The sequence below is a fragment of the Amborella trichopoda genome, chromosome 1 (assembly GCF_054954075.1).
Source record: "Amborella trichopoda isolate Santa Cruz 75 chromosome 1, AtrichopodaSantaCruz75HAP2 v2.0, whole genome shotgun sequence".
NCBI classification, from domain to species: Eukaryota; Viridiplantae; Streptophyta; class Magnoliopsida; order Amborellales; family Amborellaceae; genus Amborella; species Amborella trichopoda.
This window is the reverse complement of record NC_142336.1, coordinates 5264317-5285289: the sequence shown is the minus strand read 5'-3', so window position 1 is coordinate 5285289 and position 20973 is coordinate 5264317. Positions and strand designations below refer to the sequence as shown.

The window sequence follows — 20973 nt, the reverse complement described above, 5'->3', positions numbered from 1 at the left end:
AAAATCTTTTCCCAACTAATTACAGTCAACTACACGAATCCTAATCCGTCATTCTATTCTGATAAACATGACATGCACAATATGTACAACACACGATTTCTATACAACCAGCCCGCATATTGTAGAAATACGAGCTTGACAAGAAATATATTTTGAAATATAATTTGATCTTAATTTTTAAAGAATATATAATCTCGAACATAGAGACCATTAAAAAAAAAAAAAAAAAAATTGAAAACTAGAAATAATAATTATTTAAGAAAATATTTGGATCGTTAGTTACATTTATTTTAAAATCAACCACTTATTTGCATCCACCTTTAAGATGATGGATGCTTTATACCTCTAAACCGCTAATTATAGAAAAGCAGTCGGCATAATCAATTTTCCATATGTAAATACTATAATACTATTTCAGGTGTACTTGTCAAGTATTGAGAATTTGCATGATGAAATGGCCTATTTTCGGAAAAGGGATTGGGACATCGTTGGTTAGTTAAATGGATGCCTCAACGTGACATCTCACCCTCTATTCCCATTGTTAACATACAAATATACAAAACTACCATTTAACAATTACCGCAACGTAATGTCTATTCCCAGCGTTTAAACATATCCCAAGATACCATAAGACTTACTTTGTAGTTCAACAAAACAGTGTCTATCAAAGATGTTGAGCTCCCCTTAATTATCAAGTACGAGGGGCAAGAACATAAGAAGCAGAGCAAAGAGACTACCCACGGCCATGGATGTCGGCAATAGATGGCTGGGATTGCTCGAGAAACGACACACACCAGACATCTCTGGTTGGCTTCCAATGGCTAGGTCGATGATTTGTTTTATTCTTACAAATCCCTTAACTGCACTCCTTGCATATAAACCCCATAATGAAATCCCACAAGTCATAAAATCAAAATGAGAACCAAACCACCACTAGATGCCTGTAACCGTTCTTTTCAAAAAAAAAAAATGCCTGCTGCTAAAATGACAAAACAAAATTAAACTGCTCAAATTTCCAGGGAACAAAACAAGGGGAAGAAAAACTAGCCAACAAACCCATCATCACAAACATTCCTCTGTTACCATCATCACCTTCCACCTTTTATGATCGCATCCCTCGATCCAACACCTCCCAAAACAAGATCCCAATGACCTGGAAAATCCCAAACTGTTGATCTACAACCCCATCATCACATGTTAAAGATCTGAACAGGAAATGTCTGGGTACCACCATCATGGCCAACACCTGTGATTTCCATTGAAGCATCAATACTTCTATGCCGAGAAGCCCTAGCAATGCTGATGCGACCCATGATCTTCACAGCAGGGTCCACATCGGTACCGATTTTCAGGCCAGATTTTCTGGCAGTCCCAGAATTTTGCAGCGAGTTTTCCGACAAAAGGGCAATGGGTTCTTTGAATGTGAGAAGAATTTGAGACCAATGTGTTTTAGGGCCAAAAGGAGAGGTTGATAGAATGGTGGGCGTTTCTTTGCAGAAGCGGCTGGTGAAGCCAGTATCAAACCATAGCACGACTCCGTAGCACCAAATTGCCATATTGGGAGAGCTTGATGGACTGTTTTGAGACTTGGGTGTTAGTTCAAAGTTTGCAGTGAAGTCCATATCCTCTCGTCTCATGGTCACCAGGTCGAAAATCTGCGAGATGCACATTTATTGAATCAGAAGCAAGATATAACACTAGAAAATCAAGTAATGTGGAATTTAGAGTTCACGTTGAGTATATAAACCCAAGTAAATGTACAATTCTCAAGTCCTGAGAAAGAAGGCACCTTTGATTGTATTGGCATTTCTTATGAGTTAGATTAAAATAAAAGCTTAGATAAAAACAGTGTCAAGCAAAGGATAATCATTTTCTTTTTCACTTTTCAGTAGGTAACCATATGTGGGGGCATCGATATTTCAAGGTTTTATGAGAAGTATTCATGCAGAGAACAATCAGAGTTTAAGCTCAGAAACTTTGAGACAAAACAAGCACGATTCTAAATAGTGAATTTCTACAATAAAAACTCTTATGGTATTTGCTCTAACTTTAGTTACAGAAGATAAACAAGGTTTCAAGAATCAAACCATGCATTATTTGTATGTGTGCACCGCAACCACAAAAAATAAATGAAATATTCAATATCAACTTACATGAAGAACACAAGGGTCAGTCACTAAGGTCTGGCTGTCTACTATGTCCACAATTGGAAGCTGAGCAGCATCTTCAGTGACCTCCTTGCCGATGCAAGACATATCAAACCCATATACATCTTCCCAAAAGGGAAAGCTAGTCCCACCTCTCCCGAAACCAGCCACAAACTAAAACCACATAGAGATAACAGGTTCAGCTAAATGACAATGCTCAACTTTAGCATCGATATGTAAACATACCCACTCTAAACCTGACATTAGCTAGTGGCAATAATAATCATAAGAGCTAAAAAGTAACAATTAGAAAAATTACTGAAAGATAGCAATCGACAGAGAGAAAACTAGAGAAACTCACAATGGTTGCCATGTCGGGGAGAATTGCACCACCAGGTTTTAACCAGAGATCTCGTGCATAAAGAACTGAGCTGAGCATCGATTCATATAATAGGCAATACCCCATCCACTCACTCAATAACACGTCTACACTATGTGGTGGAATCTCTATTCGTTTGTCTAGTTCTTCAACCATGCCATGCACCACATCGATTGCTCCAGCTGGTTCTCCATTCTGCTTTAGAAGGCCATTATCTTTGGCAATCTGCCAAATAATTTAAAAGACGTCAGGATATAGAAAATGACATTGCAGGTAACAGAGGTCAGGGGTCTTTTACAATGCCACCCATGGTTCCCTAGCATTTAAAAAATTGTTGGATTTCCTTTCTGACAACAACCAACAATAGATAAAAACCAAGCTATTATCAACACCCTTGTTCTGGCCTTCTAGGTATTTAAATGAATAGAGTACTGGAAGTGGAATGTAAAGTTAATCTTGATAAATCATATGTAGCCATGAGTAATTTAGTCATGCCTTCTAAAAATATCAAGAAACGTTCACACAAGATACTTTGTACCCATTTATAAATATTATTTGAATAGTTTGAGGTAACACTTAAAGAAACTGATATGATTAGCTAGAAAGAACCAATATCCACAGATGCTAATGGAAGGATTTCCACCCACATGCAGAGGTGCATGCACGCGGGAATGCAAGCGCGCATGCACACACTGTCCACACATACATGCATGCACACGTGCCCCAGAGGTGCTGAAACAATAAAGGGACTAAACAACCCAAGGTAAAGTGCAGCTTTAGTTAATGAGAGAATTGATGCAATTCAGAAGGGAGAATCTGAACATGTTTCCATGGCAAGAGGAAATCAGTTGACATCAAATCTGTGGGATTTCCAGTAAAATCCCAACAAATATATTTAGGGATAATATTGAAGGCTTGAATATCTTACCCGCTTAGCTACAGAAGCCATTTTTTCACTTGCCTCAATAGCAAACACCCTGGAAGCCCCTGCTTGAGCTGCAAATAGACTATAAATTTGTAGGTAAGAAAAAGAGAAGCAGAAGAAAAGGAGTATGAGTGAAACCATGTCCACAATTCTACTTCATCCAATAAAAAACAACAATCTGATGAACAAAAAGAGAGCTGTCAATAGGTGCGCATGTATACACTTGTGCGCACACAAATAAAGATGACAATGCAATACATTTGGAATCAGACGCTGGCACCCAGGTGTTGGATGAATTGCCCTTGGGAGAATGTCTAGACCTTATTTCGTAAGTTGATAGATACAATCAACAAATATTTTCCTTTCATTAAATAATGCAGCTCACCTACCCGCTAATTTTCACATTCTGACACTACCACTGCCCTTCCCATTTTGCTTGTATTCCAACTAACCAAACAATCCTCAAGGATACAGAAAGCATATGCAATTTACTAGCACCAATTAGATGTTGCTTTAAATATTCAACCTGACTTGCAAATTTATTTGTTGGCAATGGCTTTGAGTATCCCCAAATTAGAAGATGTAGGATTACCGACACACTCAGCTTAAGAGAGCTTCCTAAGATGTAATAATCTTGGAAGGTATAGCAACAGAATGGTCAAGCATGCTCAGCTTCATGTATTTGAAACTTGATTTGGGACATTTGAATAAAAGTATAATTGATGTCAGAAAACTGCAATAAAAACCTCCGCAATACAGAAAAAACACAAAAGGCATCAGAAACCATTGAATAAAAGAAATACAAGAGCAATATGCAAGCACACCTTAAAATCCCAGTGCCACAACCAACATCCATGACAGTTGCCTGGTTCATGAGGGTAGGGTTACCAAGAATAGCTCCCCTGTATGCATCCATTCTTACCTGCAAACAAATTTATGTATAAGATTTATAATAATCAGACATGAGAATGCCAAAAAATTAGTTTCTTAATTAATTTCAAAAAGTTAGTTTCTTAATTAACTTCTAAGTCATACAATGAATGCTCCTATCCTCTTTCTTTATTTCTTTACTTTTGACGTTTCAAAGGTCTTCCATTCCTCTGATGGAAGCTTGTACTTTGAAGCCATCAGTCTCAATACTCGCTAATTTACCTACATATGACTATTTTAGTAGCTCCCTTGGCCTAAGACAAAGTGAAGCATTTGTCCACCTACCTTTTCACCTTTGACTGAAGAAACCTGCGTAGATATTTTTATTCTTGATAGATGAAACAATGAGTAGGAAATTAATAATCGATCTCATTTTTTGGGCCTTGGGTCAATTAGGAGTTTTAGGATTTTGAGAATGGCCAATAAGAAAACGGAAAAATTTAAGAGGACACAAAAGGACAGCACATCAGCAACACATTAACAACATCCCAAGTTTATGGAGGCATAAAAAGAAAAGGTGGAGAATCTAGGATCGCCTAGATACCATTAAGTGACTGATTCTAAAAATGAATTTTTGATATCCAAATTTTATGGAGTAAATGTATAAATGGAGATCGCAATGGAGTTTGAATGAGTCTAGGGTTGTAATGTAAAGGAAAACCTATGATATTCCACCATGATTGGAAGGTTAACATCAATGACACATGGGGCAGAGGTGGAGGATGTTTGGAAGGGACAATTCTTATCAGGTCAGGAAAACAACTTTTTGTGCAATGAAAAGCAACTTTCTAAACCATTTTTCTCAATGAACAGGAGACAACACCAGAAGCTAGGCTGCATCAAATAACCTCATCTAACATACAACTCCAATTGGTGATGAGGATGATGTTGATGATTACAACAAGAGAGAGAAGATTGAGACAAGAGATTGGATTTTAGAAGAATTTCAAATATTGGTGGATAAATCCTTTGGAAAAGCAGGTGTTCTAGTAGAATATGGTAGGGTCTTGAGTTGTATAGGGAAAACTTCGCTTACCAAATGGAAGGGAAGAGTGATTCTCTTCATGTTATCAGATGGTTTAAAAGGAATGGAACAAATCCATGAAGAATAACATGGATAAATTGGATATCCAAGGTAATGTAACATAGAATGGGAAGACCAGTGCACAAATGACTGACAAAACCAGATAATAAAAGGATGGGAAACATGAGTATGACAGTTTGAAAAACTCTAGCACTCTCTGAGTTTGAACCTGATTGAATTTTTCTTTCTAACTACTACAAAAATAAATCCTTTTCCACTATATGTCCCATGTGTTCTTTCAATGAGGTTCCTGGAACATTACTAGCCAGGAGAAAGAAAAGAGAGAAACGGTTCACTGAATCCAACAAAGGATAGGTAAGTACCTTATCACTAATCATCTCTTTATGTATGCTGAAAGAACTGTATGACCCAAAGTAACTCTCATTAACATTCTTAATTTCCCTTGCCATGACATTTGCAAAAGAAACTTTCAAGCTTTTGTCCTTCGATTTCTTGGATGGCACTTGAGAACTTTGACGCACATCCATGCCTTTGATAATTTCATTTTGAACACCAGTTTCAGTAGCAACAATATCCAAAATGTCTTCCTCATCTATCACACTTTTCATAAGAGCTTCATCAACATTGACCACCTCAACCATTGGATCTCTTTCATCGGGCAAGAAGGTTGCATCATAAAAATCATCATCATCATCATCACCACCAAAACTATGCAATAGGGCATCATCTTGCAAGAAAGGTTGGAGATATTTATCATCCCCCCAAGGTGCTGAACAATCATAATTGAAACTCTCCACTTCATGTAAATGATTCAAAAGAGATTCCTTTGATTGCAGGCCAAGTCCACATCTCCAGCATTTGTTTGATGCCACCTAATAAATTGGAAATAGGAAAATAGCACAGAGCAGATATTTTGAGTATTTAATAATACGAGTGGCATACACACATGAAACAAATAAAGTGATAAATCATACTACAAAAATCTTCCAGAAAAATAAAAAAAAAAGACAAAGGAAATGTAATATATATAAGAACTATCTTCATGATATATTCCGTAGATCTTTCTTCAAGTTGACACATTGGCTAGAGGGTTTGTAAGTGCAAATATATACATAAAGAGATGTGCATATGAGTACCATCCCTTCATCTTCATTGAAATCAACCAACTCAGAAAGTTTTTATAACTACAACAACTAAAAATACATATATCTTGCAAAAAATACATACATAAGCACATACATGCCTACACACATACAATTGAAATCACCAAATAAAAAGAAAAAAATACGTACATAAGCACATACATGCCTACACACATACAATTGAAATCACCAAATAAAAAGAAAAAAGTTTATCCCTTGCAGGATATAAGAAAGAAGTTATGGCATGTGAATGTGACTATGCGCTTATGGGCACTATGTCTTCATAATCATTTATAAATCATGTAAACAAAATGTCATACGCAGCATTTTAAGAATTCCTACTCTCCGACTTGCCAGGTCTGAGCCAGAGGCTCATGGAGTCCTCGTCAAACAGGGAATTTTACAAGCAAAAAATTAGAAGTTCATGAAAAAATATGGATAAATTGGGCAATTCCAGGCATTTTGGGGCAGAATCGCCTGGCTCCCAATGCAGTCCGACTAGGGATTTTAACACACCAAAAATACGCATTATGTGCATAAGATCATCCACTGGGCGTATGTACCACATTGAATTTAATTTCCACCATGATGTCCAAACCAGGTTTAAAAGTTGCTCCGACTCGCCAGATGCTTGAGCCAAAGTCTTCGGGGTCAATCTGGGGCGGTTCCAAATTGGGCTCCGAAAGTTTTGATAAGAAAAATTTAAACCTGGAAAGATAATTTTCATCTTTCTACCTGGAATCAAGCAAATCCATGGATTTTCTACCTGGAAACGCCTGGCCCCAATCCTGGTCGACTCAGCCCCGCAAGTTTTTCAACACTGGTCCAATTTTCTTTCTTTCTTTTTTTTTTCCTTTTTTTTTACGAGCATATGAATTTATTCATGTGCGCCTCCATATTTGTGCATGTGTGTATGTATGTTAATAAGCATGATGTGTATTTTTGCCTCTGTTTATATATGCATGTGTGCATGAACCTATCTATCTATCTAGCTTCTACACAATTGTGACCTTAAAGCGAATGTAATTGATGAGCTTGAAGGAGCCATAAAAACCTAAACCCATGGACTTCCTGATTCCTTCGAAATCAAATGCATGATCAGAGACACAGTGATTGAATAGTTCTTCTCTGGAATTCCACTTAGTGTCACAAAATAAGCACAGGAATTCTGCTTCAGAATCTTCATCCCCAGCTTCCCAGTCATTCCAACCATCTGCTTGCTCTTCTTCTTCTATTTCTTCATCTTCAGATTCTTCCTCCTCTTCTTTAACAGGCCTTGCCATTAGATTCAGAGCTAACAAAACCCTAAAAACCCTGAACAGTTAATTGAAACCCTGATTCCCTGAAACCTAGACGCCCTAGAAGCTCAAAGCACATGTACCCCAATTATCTGAAACCTTTAACCTTAAGCCGGAATTCCCTGAAACCTTGAAACCCTGAAACCCATAAGTGCAGAACGCTTAAACCCTAAAATCTTCTTCCCAACTTGAGAAGAAGCTTGGAGTATCGTGCGAGATCGTGTGTGAAGTTTGGACTATCGTGCGAGGTTGTGTATGGAAACTGCGGATAAACCCTCTAATCAACGGTTCCGATTCGCGTCCTAGGGTTGTCGCGGCTCCTTTGACCGCGATAACGCAGGAGATATCCAAATGCCAAAATGCGCGTCTAACGACAAAAATTGCTTTTCTTTTTTATAAGGAAAAGTATATAATAAGAATATTTATTTTCGGTACAAGTAATCACATGTAATCTTGACGGTTAGATGTAAAATTGGGCGGCTATATTTATTCCATCACCCAGCTCAATTGTTCAAAAGTTAAGAAAAAGTTTATATAGAGCCAAGGCTCTAACAATCAAATTAGAGCCCATCTCAAAAATTTCACTAAAAGAGGTTGTTTTGATGCCCAAACATCTTCAAATCGATCATTTTGATATCAAGATGCATAAACATACAAAAAAAATGGATTTTAAGTTTTAGAAATAATGCATGTTGTATTATATTTTTTTACCGTCAACTTTCAAGATTTTAAAGTTTTCATAGATATGCTCGATCTACACTATTTTTGAAGCTTTAAATTTTATAATTAGATATGAAAATATATTTTCAGCCTATCACAAAAATTTCTAGCATTGAAACCATATTTCTCGATACTATTTGAAGGTACACCCTACTTTTATTGTTTAGAGCCTCGGCTCTATACAAACCGTACCCCACAAGTAATTGTGACTTAGTTGTACTAAAAATAAATAGTTTCATTGTATACAATCCCCTTTTATAAACAGGTATAATTTGTATAAGGTTGCAACTTTAAACAATCAAATTAGGATGTACGCCCAAACTTTATCAAGAGACGCAAGGTGTACAAAATTATTAGAATCATGTGAAGATCTTCCTTTTTTTTTTAATTATAAAATTTTAAACTTAAAAAATGGCTCAAATCAAGCAGATTTATAAAAGCATACAAATATTAAAAATAGATATTCCAGATTATGTGTTGCAAGATGTACTATTTTTAATATTTGAAATGTGTTTTTTCTCGATATTTGCACATCTCAATGTCAATATGATCATTTAGATGTTTTTCCAATATCAAAACAACTTTTTTCGAAATATTTTAGAGGAACACATTAATTCTATATCTTAAGGTATCAACCTTATATAAAAATTTTCCTTTATAAACACAAATGCAAAAAAAAATATTTGTCCAGGTACTAGAGTGATTATTTTTGAAAAAACAAAATAAATGAAAAATGGGTTTAAAAACACATAATCCTTTGAAAAATCATAGGGGATCAAATAATTCAAATTGATGTTCAGTTTAACCTTTTATTTTTTATTCAACTCGAGTATTTCGAGTATGTGCTCAAAGGATATCCTACAACATATCTCATTGAAATAATAAGACATTTTGTGTTTGTTCAAACAATATCTTAACAAAAATATCATATTCACTGTTGGGAACCATGAACAAATAGGGACATTTTAGTACATTTAATCGTAATTTATACTTCATTATTTGACTGGGGCCTCTTGGGTGATTGCTAAAGTGCTCCTTGCAAGGTTGTCAACATTGAACAATGGGAATTTCGATATTTTATAATATAATTTTTTAAGTATATATACTATTGTACACCTGCTCCTTCAGTTAGAAACTTAGAATACTTATTTGGGATAATTTTTTTCAGTCCAGAATTCGACAACCACGTGTTTTCAAAAAGGAATAATTTGAGTTTTGAGTTTTTTAACACTTACTTATATGCTTTTAAAGAGGACGGTCTTTGTTCAATCTTGATACATTATTGTTTTTCAAGTTCATAAAGAGCCCAATTTGGAAAAATTCATTGTCAACCCTAGCCAATGGTTTGAAGAGCTTCCATCCCCAAAATTTGGAACCTTAAAATTATTCCTAGATTAGGTTTTACTAGAGAAAGTAATAACAATATACTCTTAAGGGAGCATAGATTTTTTTTGACTAACTTTTTGGGAGTATATGAGTGACATAAAAATTATAAAATAAAACTTCTAACATTAATGAGGTAAAGAACCTGAGCTTAATTAGTTAGTGCTTGACAATTTGCAACATTACATCCTAGACCTCTAATTGGGCCGGTTTTAAGTAGACAAATCCCCTCGCCGGTTTGAGCACCTGTCTTATATTGATAACACTGGTTCATCATTCTTGTATAGTGTCCAGTAAAATGGTTGTCACTTTTCAATGATGTGTTACATTGAGGTTGGATTTTGACTGCTGAAAAGCTTATTCAATTCCCCATACAATATTGCAGAGTTTAGGAAATTTATGGGCAATAGGATAAACCAATTAAATTTCAAGTGTCTGCAATAATCATATTACAAAGTCCCTTTGTAAGATGAAAAGCGCTAAGACTGTTCCTGGTTCTCACTGAGGGGACATTTCACCTTTCTTCTCGGTGAAGACAACAAACTCATGTCCCATTTACAACTAAAACAAAGTTAACATTTCATTGTTGAACAAATCTTCCAAATTTTGAGGGGTAATATTTAAGTGTTTAAGAATTCAAAATAATTTTTTTTCTCTTAAAAATACATGTATTGGAGTTTGCTTTGTCCAACTGTCGATTGATCATTTCTAAGTGTTTAAGAAATCAAAATAACAATCTTCTCTTGAAAAGACTTATATGGAAGTCTCGGAGCAATGAATTCCAAAATTTCAGCTCAGCATGTCCTCTTAGGTAGGTGTTTTGTAGGGCTGTCAACGGGTTGGGACGGGTTAGCTCGGTTGGCTTGGACATGGACCCAACTTTACAAGGTCCCCCATGGACCCTGATCCAATTTGGGTCCAAGTGACTTGGGAACTGATCCAGGTTCAAGTCGTTGGTCCGGACCAGACCCAGGTTCCAGAAATTAAATAAAATAATAAAATTAATTTTTGTATTGTAAATATATATTTTTATATAACTTATATATATATCGGTTTGGGTCGACCCCTACCTGACCCAACCCCACCCAATAGGAAGTCCGAGCAAGATCCGGACCCGAACCGGGGTAAGGTCAAAGTCATTTGGACTTGGCAACCAGGTCCAAAACTTGGACATGTACATGTACCCATTATAATGTGCTTTGATTGAAGTATGCCATAAGTGCTCTTTCAATTTCAAGATATTCTTAATATCAATTTTTATGGGAGCTTTATGGGGAATCTTGGTCTAGCTGACATAAAGGGTGTTATTCGTGACTGTTATGGGAATATTGTCTTATCCTATGTAGGACTTATTGGTTTGGCAACAATGAATTTCGTAAAAATGAGCGAACGGAACTTGGGTACTACTTGCCTGGTTGAAGGTGACTCATTGAATGTTATTAGTTGGTGCAGAAATGAGCAGAAGGTACATTGAGAACAATGGTCCTTATGGTTGAAGATTATGAATGCTTCCACATCCTTATCTATTTCTTTCTCCTATGTTTATCGCGAGGCCAATGATGTTACTGATGCAGTAGCCAAGGCGGTGTTTTACTTGCTTATTTTTCTTTTTCTAATGATGTAATTTCCTTTTAGTTTTTCAATAAGATGCTTGAACTTTGGTCAGTTTTTTTTTCAAGATATTATATATGGAAAAAATTTATATAAGGTTGCAATCTTAAATGTAGAACTAAGGTGCACCTCAAAAATCTATAAAAATAAAGGTGTTTTGATAGTTGATCATCTCGACTTCGAGATATACAAATATATAAAAAAAAAGTTTTCAAGTCCTAAAAATAATACATCATACAACACATGATATGGACTAAACCAGTTCCAAGATTTTGATGTGTTTATAATTTTATTTATTTGAACTATTTTTTAAATTTAAAATTTTATAATTAAAATTGGAAATGGATTCCCATGTCATACAAAATTTTGACACAAAATTAGCATCTTACAATAAATTTTGGAGGATTGTTTAATGTTGCAACCTTATGCAAGCCACACTCATTGTATAATTCCGAGTTGCCACCAAACCACACTCATTATATATTCTAGATATTTTAACCTGTTCACGCGCGAAAAACAATTAACTAGGCATAATTGACTTATGCTAAAAGGTTTCCTACTCCCAATAGGGATATACTGTCCATATACTCCGTCGAGCAAAACTAATGCCAGTAATATTTTTTAGATCCTAATTTTTGGAGATGTAGTCTTTAGATCATATGGACAAAAAAAAAAAAAATTGAAAGTCTCACTCTGAAAGAAAGTGACATTCCAATTGCACAAGAACAGTCTAATATTTAGAAGAAAAGACGTAGATGTTCAAGAAGTCAAATCTCTCGCTTTATATATATATATATATATATATTTATATTTATATTTATAATAATCATCTAGTCTTGAATTGATTCCAAAATTTGGACTCAGAAAAAAAAGAAAAAAAAAAAACCCTTAGTAGCTATTTTTCCCGACGGAGTTATTGTACAGTATGGTCTCTCGAAAATACACGCTATACGCGCCTTGACTTATTATACTAATCAAGCTCATTAACCGTCCACATCAGTCATCTTTGTCTAGACCTCGCCCACAATACATCGTATTTTATATGTTTTGACCGTATATACACGACTGTAGTAGAGCAGCTACCGTATAAATAGAGCACTACTAATTCTCGACATTATTTTCTCTGGTTTTTCTATGTGATTATTAGGAGAGAATATCAAAAGAATAATGATTATCTCAAGCGAATAATATCCGTTAAAAAGGTATTTCTGATGATTTATCATGCAATTTCATGTTTTACTTGTATTATCTGCAGTTTGGATTTTTTTTGCTGTGTTTATCTGCATTTTATTTGTTTTGGTGAAAATGGCATTGCATTGGTCAATTATGGTTCATGATAGTTAAAGACGCGTCAGATCCACTCTCGGTATGTGAATTGCTTGAGTCTTTGCGGAATGAAATCTCAGAATTAGTTGTATTTTTACTTGTTTATTGTGTTTCTCTGTTATTCCTAGAAAATTCAGCACAAAAATGCGTTTTTTGCTGTTGATTTCCTGTGAACAATGTGCCCTAGTAACGGAGTGCTCATGAATAGCTGCATATTTTGCTCCATTTCATATTTGATACTTAAACAGTTGCAATTTTACTTATTAACTTCGTTTTTCATTAATCAAATATTTGAAGCTACGTTCATCAATTACATAAAATGGCCGAGTCATTCTCAGTGCGTATTGATTTTCACATAATCTAGCAGTCATGTGATAAGTTTGTGTACTATGCTCTACTGCTATATATGTGCTGATTTTTCTCATTTCTTGTTAATTACTGCACATTCCACAAAAAGGCGTTCATGATCCTTAAACTGGAAGTATTTATTTAATATATACTTCAATCAATTTGGAAGTATTATACTTTTAACTTTAATATCTAGTTTTTTATCTGAAGATTCAAATTGAATCATTCAATGCAATGTTTTGTCAATTTTGTTTTGTGCTTTTAAGGATGTGCCAGATCTCATTGTATTGTATGTGAAATGTAACTCATTACCTCAATTCTTTTGTCGTAAACTGGAAGTATTTATTTGTCCACTTTAACCAATTGGAAGTATTATATTTTTAACTTTAAAATCTAGTTTTTTTTTTTTGAATATTCAAATTGAATCATTCAATGCAATGTCTTGTCAATTTTGGTTTGTGCTTTCAAGGATGTGCCAGATCTCATTGTATTGTATGTGAAATCACTGAAATGTAACTCATTACGTCAATTGTTTTGTTGACTTTCTAATTCAATGGTCTTTTCCATATTTCTAATGATCTTGTTCTTTTTTAAAATTTAAATATCATTTTGTTGGGCATCATATTTATCAGATATTTCCTTAAGTTTGAATCTGAACTCAAGCAGGTAGCATTTTATTTCTTTTTTATATTTTCTTATTGATTTTTGTGTGCATATAGTGCATATTCTGATGCAGCATATGTCTTTCTTTCTTATGTGCATCGATTAAGAAAGAATCCTTCATCATTCTGTTACAGCATAAAGGCTCTACTATCCTCCTAAATTGCTCATATTTGATTTATTATTCCTTTATCCTGATCCATTGCATTGCTTCTCTACTTGGTTAGGTTTTCAAGACATCAGCATAACATTAAGCAAATGGATTTATACTACTCTTGAATACTTGGCACGAAATTTATGTGAATAATTGAGGAGTAATTTGAGTTCGTCACCATGGAAGAGTAAGTATCATCCATGCTGCCCCATTTTCTTTGTTTTTATTTGATTGATGGGTCCTAAAAGTTCAATCTAATCAGACAAACCCATCTCGAGCTTGTCCAACGCTATCGACGAGATAGAAGCACCCTACTGAATTACATAATGTCCAGTAGTCTGATTAAGAAAGTCGTGATGCCTCCTGGTGCTGTTTCTTTGGACGATGTGGACCTGGACCAAGTTAGCATTGATTATGTTATTGAATGTGCCAAGAAGGGTGAGTTTGTAATCATGTCCAAACTTGTTTAAATTTTTTCTAGCTTTTATGAATGAAAGTGTCATGGATTACCTTTTGGTGTAGGTTTACCATTGGAACTCTCAGAAGCTATAAGAATGTACTTTGACAGTCTTGACTTCCCTCCAATGGTGAGCAGGGAATTTCTATTTTGTTTCACGTAGATGATTTATGCTGTTGATGAAGTTATTTCGTGCTTTTGCTCTGCTTTTACTTGATTTCTTCAAGTGGCTATGTTGGAAACGTCTTTACATGTCCTGGACTATACACATGCAATTGCATTAAATACAAATTAGTGAGGCATGTAATGTCATTCTCATATTTAATGGGAGTGTTGGAGATACTACGTGTGAGATGCTGTGATGCACGATATGGTTATGCCGCTTTCTTCTTGTGACATTACATATATCATGCTTTACTTCTACTTCCTCTCTCGGATGACCTATTTGGGAGAATTTTTTCAGTCTAAAATTTTGAGAACCACTTAAGAATTACTAGATGATTATTCTTGAAAGAAATTTTTTTAAATTTGGATTTTCTAACACTTAGATCTCATCCTCTAAAAATTGTATTGTTTCTATGTGTAGAGGGTGCAATTAGGATTTTTTTTTATTGAGGTTAATCTACGGGTTAAAGAGGTCATATCCCCAAAATTTGGGATCCTAAAATTGTAAAATTAATCTTAGGTGGGGATTTACCAGAGGGAGTAAATGGGCAGTATACTCCCCAGAAAGTAGAATATCTTTTGGTTTTTGAATATATTAGACATGGATGTGGAGTCCATTTCCAAGTATACATGCACTATAGGTGTGATGTTGTGTTTCTTATGGTTGCTTGATGCGATTCTTCTGTTGGAAAAAAGTCAGAAACTTGTGAACTGTGTCCTTTGTTTGTAAACTTGAATCCACACCTTCAGTGCCAGCAACATATGCACCAACATTTATTGAGGTTCGTCTTGTTTTACAAGTTTATCTTGTTCTGAAATGGAAACGAGAAAAAGCGTATGGTCTTTATGACATCCTTGACGAGGTGCTACGTATGGGCTTTGGAAGCAAATGGAGGACCTGAATCAGGGGATCTATCACCACCTAGTTCTCTGTCCTGCTCAATGGTTCTCCTAAGGGCTTATTCCTTGTCTCGAGAGGCCTCCGCCGAGGAGACCCCTATACCTTCCTCTTTGCTATCATGGCTGAGGTCTTTGGTAGGGGTGGCAAACCCGAAAAAATATTACTGTGACCCGGACCCGATCCTACTGGAGCCGATCTGACTACACAGACGATAATTTTTTTTTTTTTGTGACAGCGACCCCCTGTCAAGTGGATAAGCTTGGGTTGTTAAGGCATTTCCAGGTAGGAAGTCTCTACAAAATCAATATGCAAAAACCAAATTATTACAGGTGTGCCTCAAGCTTGCTGTTGGCTCAACATTGGCCAAAAGGTTGGGGTGTGGTAGTGACTCCCTGCCGGGAAAATACCTGGGCCTCCCCCTATGTTGGTAGGTCCCGAAAGGCCTAATGGCATATGCCATTGCGGAGCATCTCGAAGGTAGACTAACAGCCTGGAAAAGCTGCTTCCTGTCCCTTGAAAGAATTACTCTTGCAAAAGCACACTTTCTAATGTTCATACATTCCAGATGTCCCTTTTTAGAATGCTGGCAGTGATGGTCAAGCATCTCTTGAGGTTGGTGAAGGTATTTTGTGGTCAGTGCTGAGGGAAAACACAAGTTCCACCTTGTCAAGTGGGACATCGTCTGCCAATCAAAGTGTGATGGGGGCTTGGGCATTAGAAAATTAAGAGAGTGCAACACAGTACTTCATGGAAGTGGTGCTGGTGTTTCATAAACCAGGATGGCCACATCTGGCCATATGCAGTCAAATATAGATACATGACGGATAATTCTGGATGGCTTCCCAGAGGCCTCGCTAATGCATTGTCTTAGAACATGCAGAATTTATCCCCAATCATCCATTGTATGTTCTAATTTGGGTGCAAAGTAAGGCTTTGAAAGTATGTTGGATTGGACAGGATACCCTTCAGTACCATTTCCTAGCCTTTCCTCCCTACCAAGTGTCCAAGATGCCATTATGACGCAGTCCTACAAAGTCATTGTTGGGTGACCGGTCTGGTCCTCCCTCCACCGCCCCTTAGAGGCACAACACAATCTTGCAGAATCTGAGAACCTTGTTGGAGCTCTTAGGGAATCATTACATCCCAGGAAGGGGTAGCGACAGGATGGGTTGGAGCGCTGCTTCCTTGGACTCTTTCTCTGAGCTTCTTTCGACTATGGAATCACCCAACTTCACCAGGCTAGTAATCCATTTCTCTGCCCTCTAGGGCTTGTTTTCCCTTGGCCCCACAAAATCCAGGATTTCAACCTGTTGGTCCTCTCCTAGCGAGTATTAAATGATATGCCTAACCGAGTTGCCCTGTCTAAGGTGGAAGAGGAATCTCTGGACCCCCTCTTCATCAACTGCTTTTTCACTGCCCATATTTGGACCTCCATTCTTAGCCTCTTTGGCTCGGTCTGGGTCCTGCGCCAAACTATCCAGCTACTCTTTGTGGCTTTATTTAGTCCCTATTCCCTGTGTTTGGGACTCTTCCTTTGGAAGTCTCCTCTCTTCGCCACTTTTGGATCATCTGGGTGGAAAGAAATACACAAATCTTTGAAGCCCGAAAGTTTTGGGCTTAAGGGGTTCTAAATCAAATCATGGCATCTGTCATTCTTTGGACCAGTACTAGGAAAGATTTCAGTGGGAGGGCTTCCGTAGATTTCAACCAGAATTGGGAAGCCATCCTTCTATTCCAGCCAATGTTGATACAACATTCTAGCCTTTCGAACCCCCAGAGCTTGGTACAGTCAAGCTCAATTTGATGGTTGCTCCTTCAACAACCCTTGTACAGCAGGGTCAGGTGGATCTTTGAAAATCCTTCCCTTGTTTCTTTTCAAGGGCTGCATTGTGGTCCCAGATTTGACAATGGCAGAAGCGCAATTCCTTCTAAGCAGTCAAACTTTTTGACGGGATTTGGGGCACAACCTCAAAGTTGGGAGGTAGTCCAAGAGAATTACATCCTGGGCCCCAAAGTCTGCCTCCTGCCCTGGGAGATACAAGCTATCCTTGAACAAATCTGGGAAATTACGAGGCCTTTCCAAGTTACCTACAAACTTGTGCAGAGGGAGGCCAATACTGCAGTGGACATACTAGCTAATTAGGGGCTAGCCCCAAGTTTTGTAACAATGACACCATAGACAGGCTTTCGTAGGTTGGAACTTCTTCCTAATTATTTGTCTTCAGATTTTACATACTTTCCCTAGTTTGTCTAGGGGGGCAGGAATCTTTGTATTTATGTTAATACCTTGATACAATACAGTCGCTCTTTCTCTCTTAAAGAAAAAAAAAAGTTGGTCACTATTTATGTATGGATTCAATATATTGAGAATAGATACAAGTTAAAATTTTGTGAGGTGGTCTGCGTGTTTGTGTATTGACCTTCTGTCGCGGCCATCTGGTGGCTCCATGTTGAAATTTGTTAACATATTTCCATGCTAAGACAAGATTTGTCCAACCCATTCTGTTATTTCTGTCCACTTACATGAAAGATACCTCCTGCTTGTTTTCTTTGTTCCTTTTGTGGAAGATGTCAATTATCTATTCAATTACCGGGATGAGTTTGCTATGGTGCATGGAAATATGGCAACTGTGATGTGTCTTTTATTTGAAGATCTATGTGTATCTTTTTTAAGGGTTTCTAGAGTTTTTGGTCATTTCCCTTTTCTGAATTTTTTAATGTGTTTAGTAAATCATGCTTGAGTACTGTCTTGGTCTCAGTGCGAAAATTTTGAGAAACCTTCTTGCATTGTTGAATCAGAGTAGCAGGGGTTTGGGAGACGAATTCTTTCTGGTTACAGATGTTGAAAGCTCTGGGCCTCCACCGACATGGGCACCACCACCCGTTCCCACTGCATTGTCATCACCAATCATTACAAATCTTTCTAAATCACAGTCTCTTCACTCTGAGCAGTTTCGAGAAGTATCCGTGGATGAAGAGATTGATGACTTTGAAGATGACGATGATCAGATATCTGATGACCACCATCTAACAAGACGGCGCCCAAATGATGCTAGTGATCTAATGTTCTGCTTGCCATCTTTTGCCACAGGTAAGGTTGATGTAGACCTTATTGCAGTTCCTGTTAGTTCTGAAAGTAGGGTAAATTTTTTTATGTATTCTATGCTTTTAGTGAGGAATTTTGCATTCTGCACATTGATATCAAACTAAGAATGTTTCTATCTTCATTGGTGAAAACTAAGCATGAGGGAGGGAGGGTTGAGGTAGACCTTATCGCAGTTCCTGTTAGTTCTGAAACTAGGGTAAATGTTTTTTATGTATTCTATGCTTTTAGTGGGGAATTTTGCATTCCGCACATTGATGTCAAACTAAGAATGTTTCTATCTTCATTGGTGAAAGCTAAGCATGAGGGAGGGAGTAAATTTTTTTTATGTATTCTGTGCTTTTAGTGAGGAATTTTGCATTCTGCTGCACATTGATATCAAACTAAGAATGTTTCTATATTCATTGGAGAAAGCTAAGCATGAGGGAGGGAGGGAGGGAGGCAGGGAGGGAGCGAGGGAGGGATTTAGGTTCGTTTTCAAAAGAGGGATACTTGCATCCACTATATGTTTGGTTAAAGGAGTTTTATGGAGGGAGGGAGGGAGGGAGGAAGGGAGGACGGATTTCGGTTAGTTTATTCCATTCAAAAGAGGGATGCAGAGGGATACTTGCGTCCACTATATGTTTGGTTAATGGAGGGAGGGAGGGAGGGAGGGAGGGATTTAGGTTAGTTTATTCCATTCAAAAGAGGGATACAGAGGGATACTTGCATCCACTATATGTGTGGTTAAAGGAGTTTTGTGAAGTTAATCGGTTGAATTTTTATCAAGGGAACTGTGCTTATGAATTGGCATTTGGTGAAGGGGATTTGCTTATGCTCGTGAAAGCATATGTTATGTTAAATTACTACTAAGGAACCTGAAACAATATTGCTGTTTTTAGGTTATTGACTTCTATTTTCTGTATTGATTGCAGGGATAACGGATGATGACTTTCGTGAGACATCTTATGAAATCTTCTTGGCTTGCGTAGGGGCTGCAGGGTACAGTATTTGTTTCCATGTTTTGTTTTGAAGTTCTCCACAGCTTGTGTGCTACATAGGTGCGACCAGTGATAAAAAAACCATTGATCTGAGTTAGGAATCACCGTTGACAATGCTAGTTCTTAGACTGAATTGGCGGTTTGATTACTATAAGTATATGAATTACATAAGTTGTACTGTACATGTCAAATAGCTCTATTGGCTAGAGTGCGTGGTTCTTATCCAAAGGTTGGAGGTTCTTATCCTAAATGGCTATTTTTTTGTAAAATTCTTGTGTACTTAGGGGCAGTTCAATTATAAATATATAATATATGTACGTTATATCATAAAAGTTGAATGGGTATGTTGGCTAGAGCATGTGGGTCTTATTCACGAAGTTGGAGGTTCGATTGCTGCAAAGCATATATAGATATTTTCATCTTTATTTATAAAGTTTAAGGCTTTTAAAATAGTGTAGATCGACATATCTATGAAAACTTGAAAATCTTGAAAATTGACGGTCCAAAAATGCGTTACAAAATACACTATTTCCAAAACTTGAAATCCATTTTTTTCTCATGTCCATGCATCTTGATGTCAAGATGATCAATTTGAGGATATTTGGGCATCAAAACAACCTATGGAGTGAAATTTTTGAGGTAGGCTCTAATTTGATTTAGAGCCTCGGCTTTCTATAAACTTTTCCCTTTAAGTTATATATTTTAAGGATATCACAAAGATTTCCAATATTGAAACCGTATTTCTCAACATTATTTGAACGTGTGCTCTACTTTGGTTGTTTAGAGCCTCGGCTCTGTACAAACCACACCCTTTTCTAAAATACTAGGTGCAACCAATCAAATTAGAAATATTTTTAAATTTCATATTTTAAATAGCCGACCCCAATTAGTTGAGACAAGGCTCTGACGATGATGATGATATTTTAAAATAATAAAAGTTATTCTTAAAATAAGGGAAATTTACAAAAAATCCCATTATTTTTTATATTTAAAAAAAGACCCATATTTTTGGGAAATTTACAAAAAAATCTCATTTTATTTTCAATTTTTTTTATATATTTCATATTTTACGTTCAAGCCCCACTTTTTTAGATCATTAATGTATTTAAATGTTATTCTCTTTTTTATACATTGGATTAAGCTCAAATTCGGGTTGTCCGGACTTACTCATCTGTGTTAAAAACATATAAAAACTCAACAATAAAATAGACCAAAATATCGCTACCAGATTTAGAGGTATTCTGGATTTTATTTCTTTCAATTATTTTATGGCGATTTTTACAAAGCCTGATGGTGAGA

The 20973-nt window shown here is 36.4% G+C and overlaps 2 protein-coding genes across 7 annotated transcripts in view; one reads left to right on the top strand and one right to left on the bottom strand.

Moving 5' to 3' along the window:
- Window positions 1-555: 555 nt before the first annotated feature.
- On the bottom strand, window positions 556-8054 carry LOC18426116 (putative protein arginine N-methyltransferase 3). Of its 2 annotated transcripts, none has more exons than XR_016049588.1 (7): window positions 7579-8054; window positions 5789-6298; window positions 4276-4373; window positions 3455-3522; window positions 2509-2751; window positions 2154-2321; window positions 556-1655 (listed from the first exon to the last, which is right to left on the bottom strand). XR_016049588.1 is itself a non-coding variant. In XM_006832782.4 (7 exons), the coding sequence occupies exons 1-7, from the start codon at window positions 7849-7851 to the stop codon at window positions 1191-1193; spliced, it is 1836 nt and encodes a 611-aa protein (XP_006832845.2). In that variant the 5' UTR covers window positions 7852-8054; the 3' UTR covers window positions 556-1190. The 2 variants fall into 2 exon arrangements, 1 of the variants encoding a protein (XP_006832845.2); XM_006832782.4 differs by having other exon boundaries at window positions 3455-3533.
- A 4519-nt stretch (window positions 8055-12573) lies between these two features.
- The window catches only part of LOC18426115 (plant/protein (DUF810)), a 42112-nt gene continuing 33712 nt past the window's right edge, over window positions 12574-20973 (top strand). For 4 of the 5 annotated variants that reach the window (XR_016049578.1, XM_088858533.1, XM_006832781.4 and 1 more), the window contains exons 1-6: window positions 12574-12782; window positions 14142-14255; window positions 14331-14506; window positions 14591-14655; window positions 18391-18682; window positions 19609-19675. Coding sequence is in view for 3 of the 5 variants with exons in the window: in XM_006832781.4 (XP_006832844.2) it covers window positions 14248-14255; window positions 14331-14506; window positions 14591-14655; window positions 18391-18682; window positions 19609-19675 (608 nt within the window). In the remaining 2 variants the exon portion in view is untranslated. The other variant, XM_088858523.1, reaches the window with a different exon arrangement.

Coding starts and splice junctions, on each gene's coding strand:
- LOC18426116 (XM_006832782.4), bottom strand. CDS start 7,851: ATGGCAAGGCCTGTTAAAGAAGAGGAGGAAGAATCTGAAGATGAAGAA. Junction 2,752..3,454: donor TGGCTTCTGTAGCTAAGCGG/GTAAGATATTCA, acceptor ATTATTTGGCAG/ATTGCCAAAGATAATGGCCT. Junction 1,656..2,153: donor CTGACCCTTGTGTTCTTCAT/GTAAGTTGATAT, acceptor TGCATCTCGCAG/ATTTTCGACCTGGTGACCAT.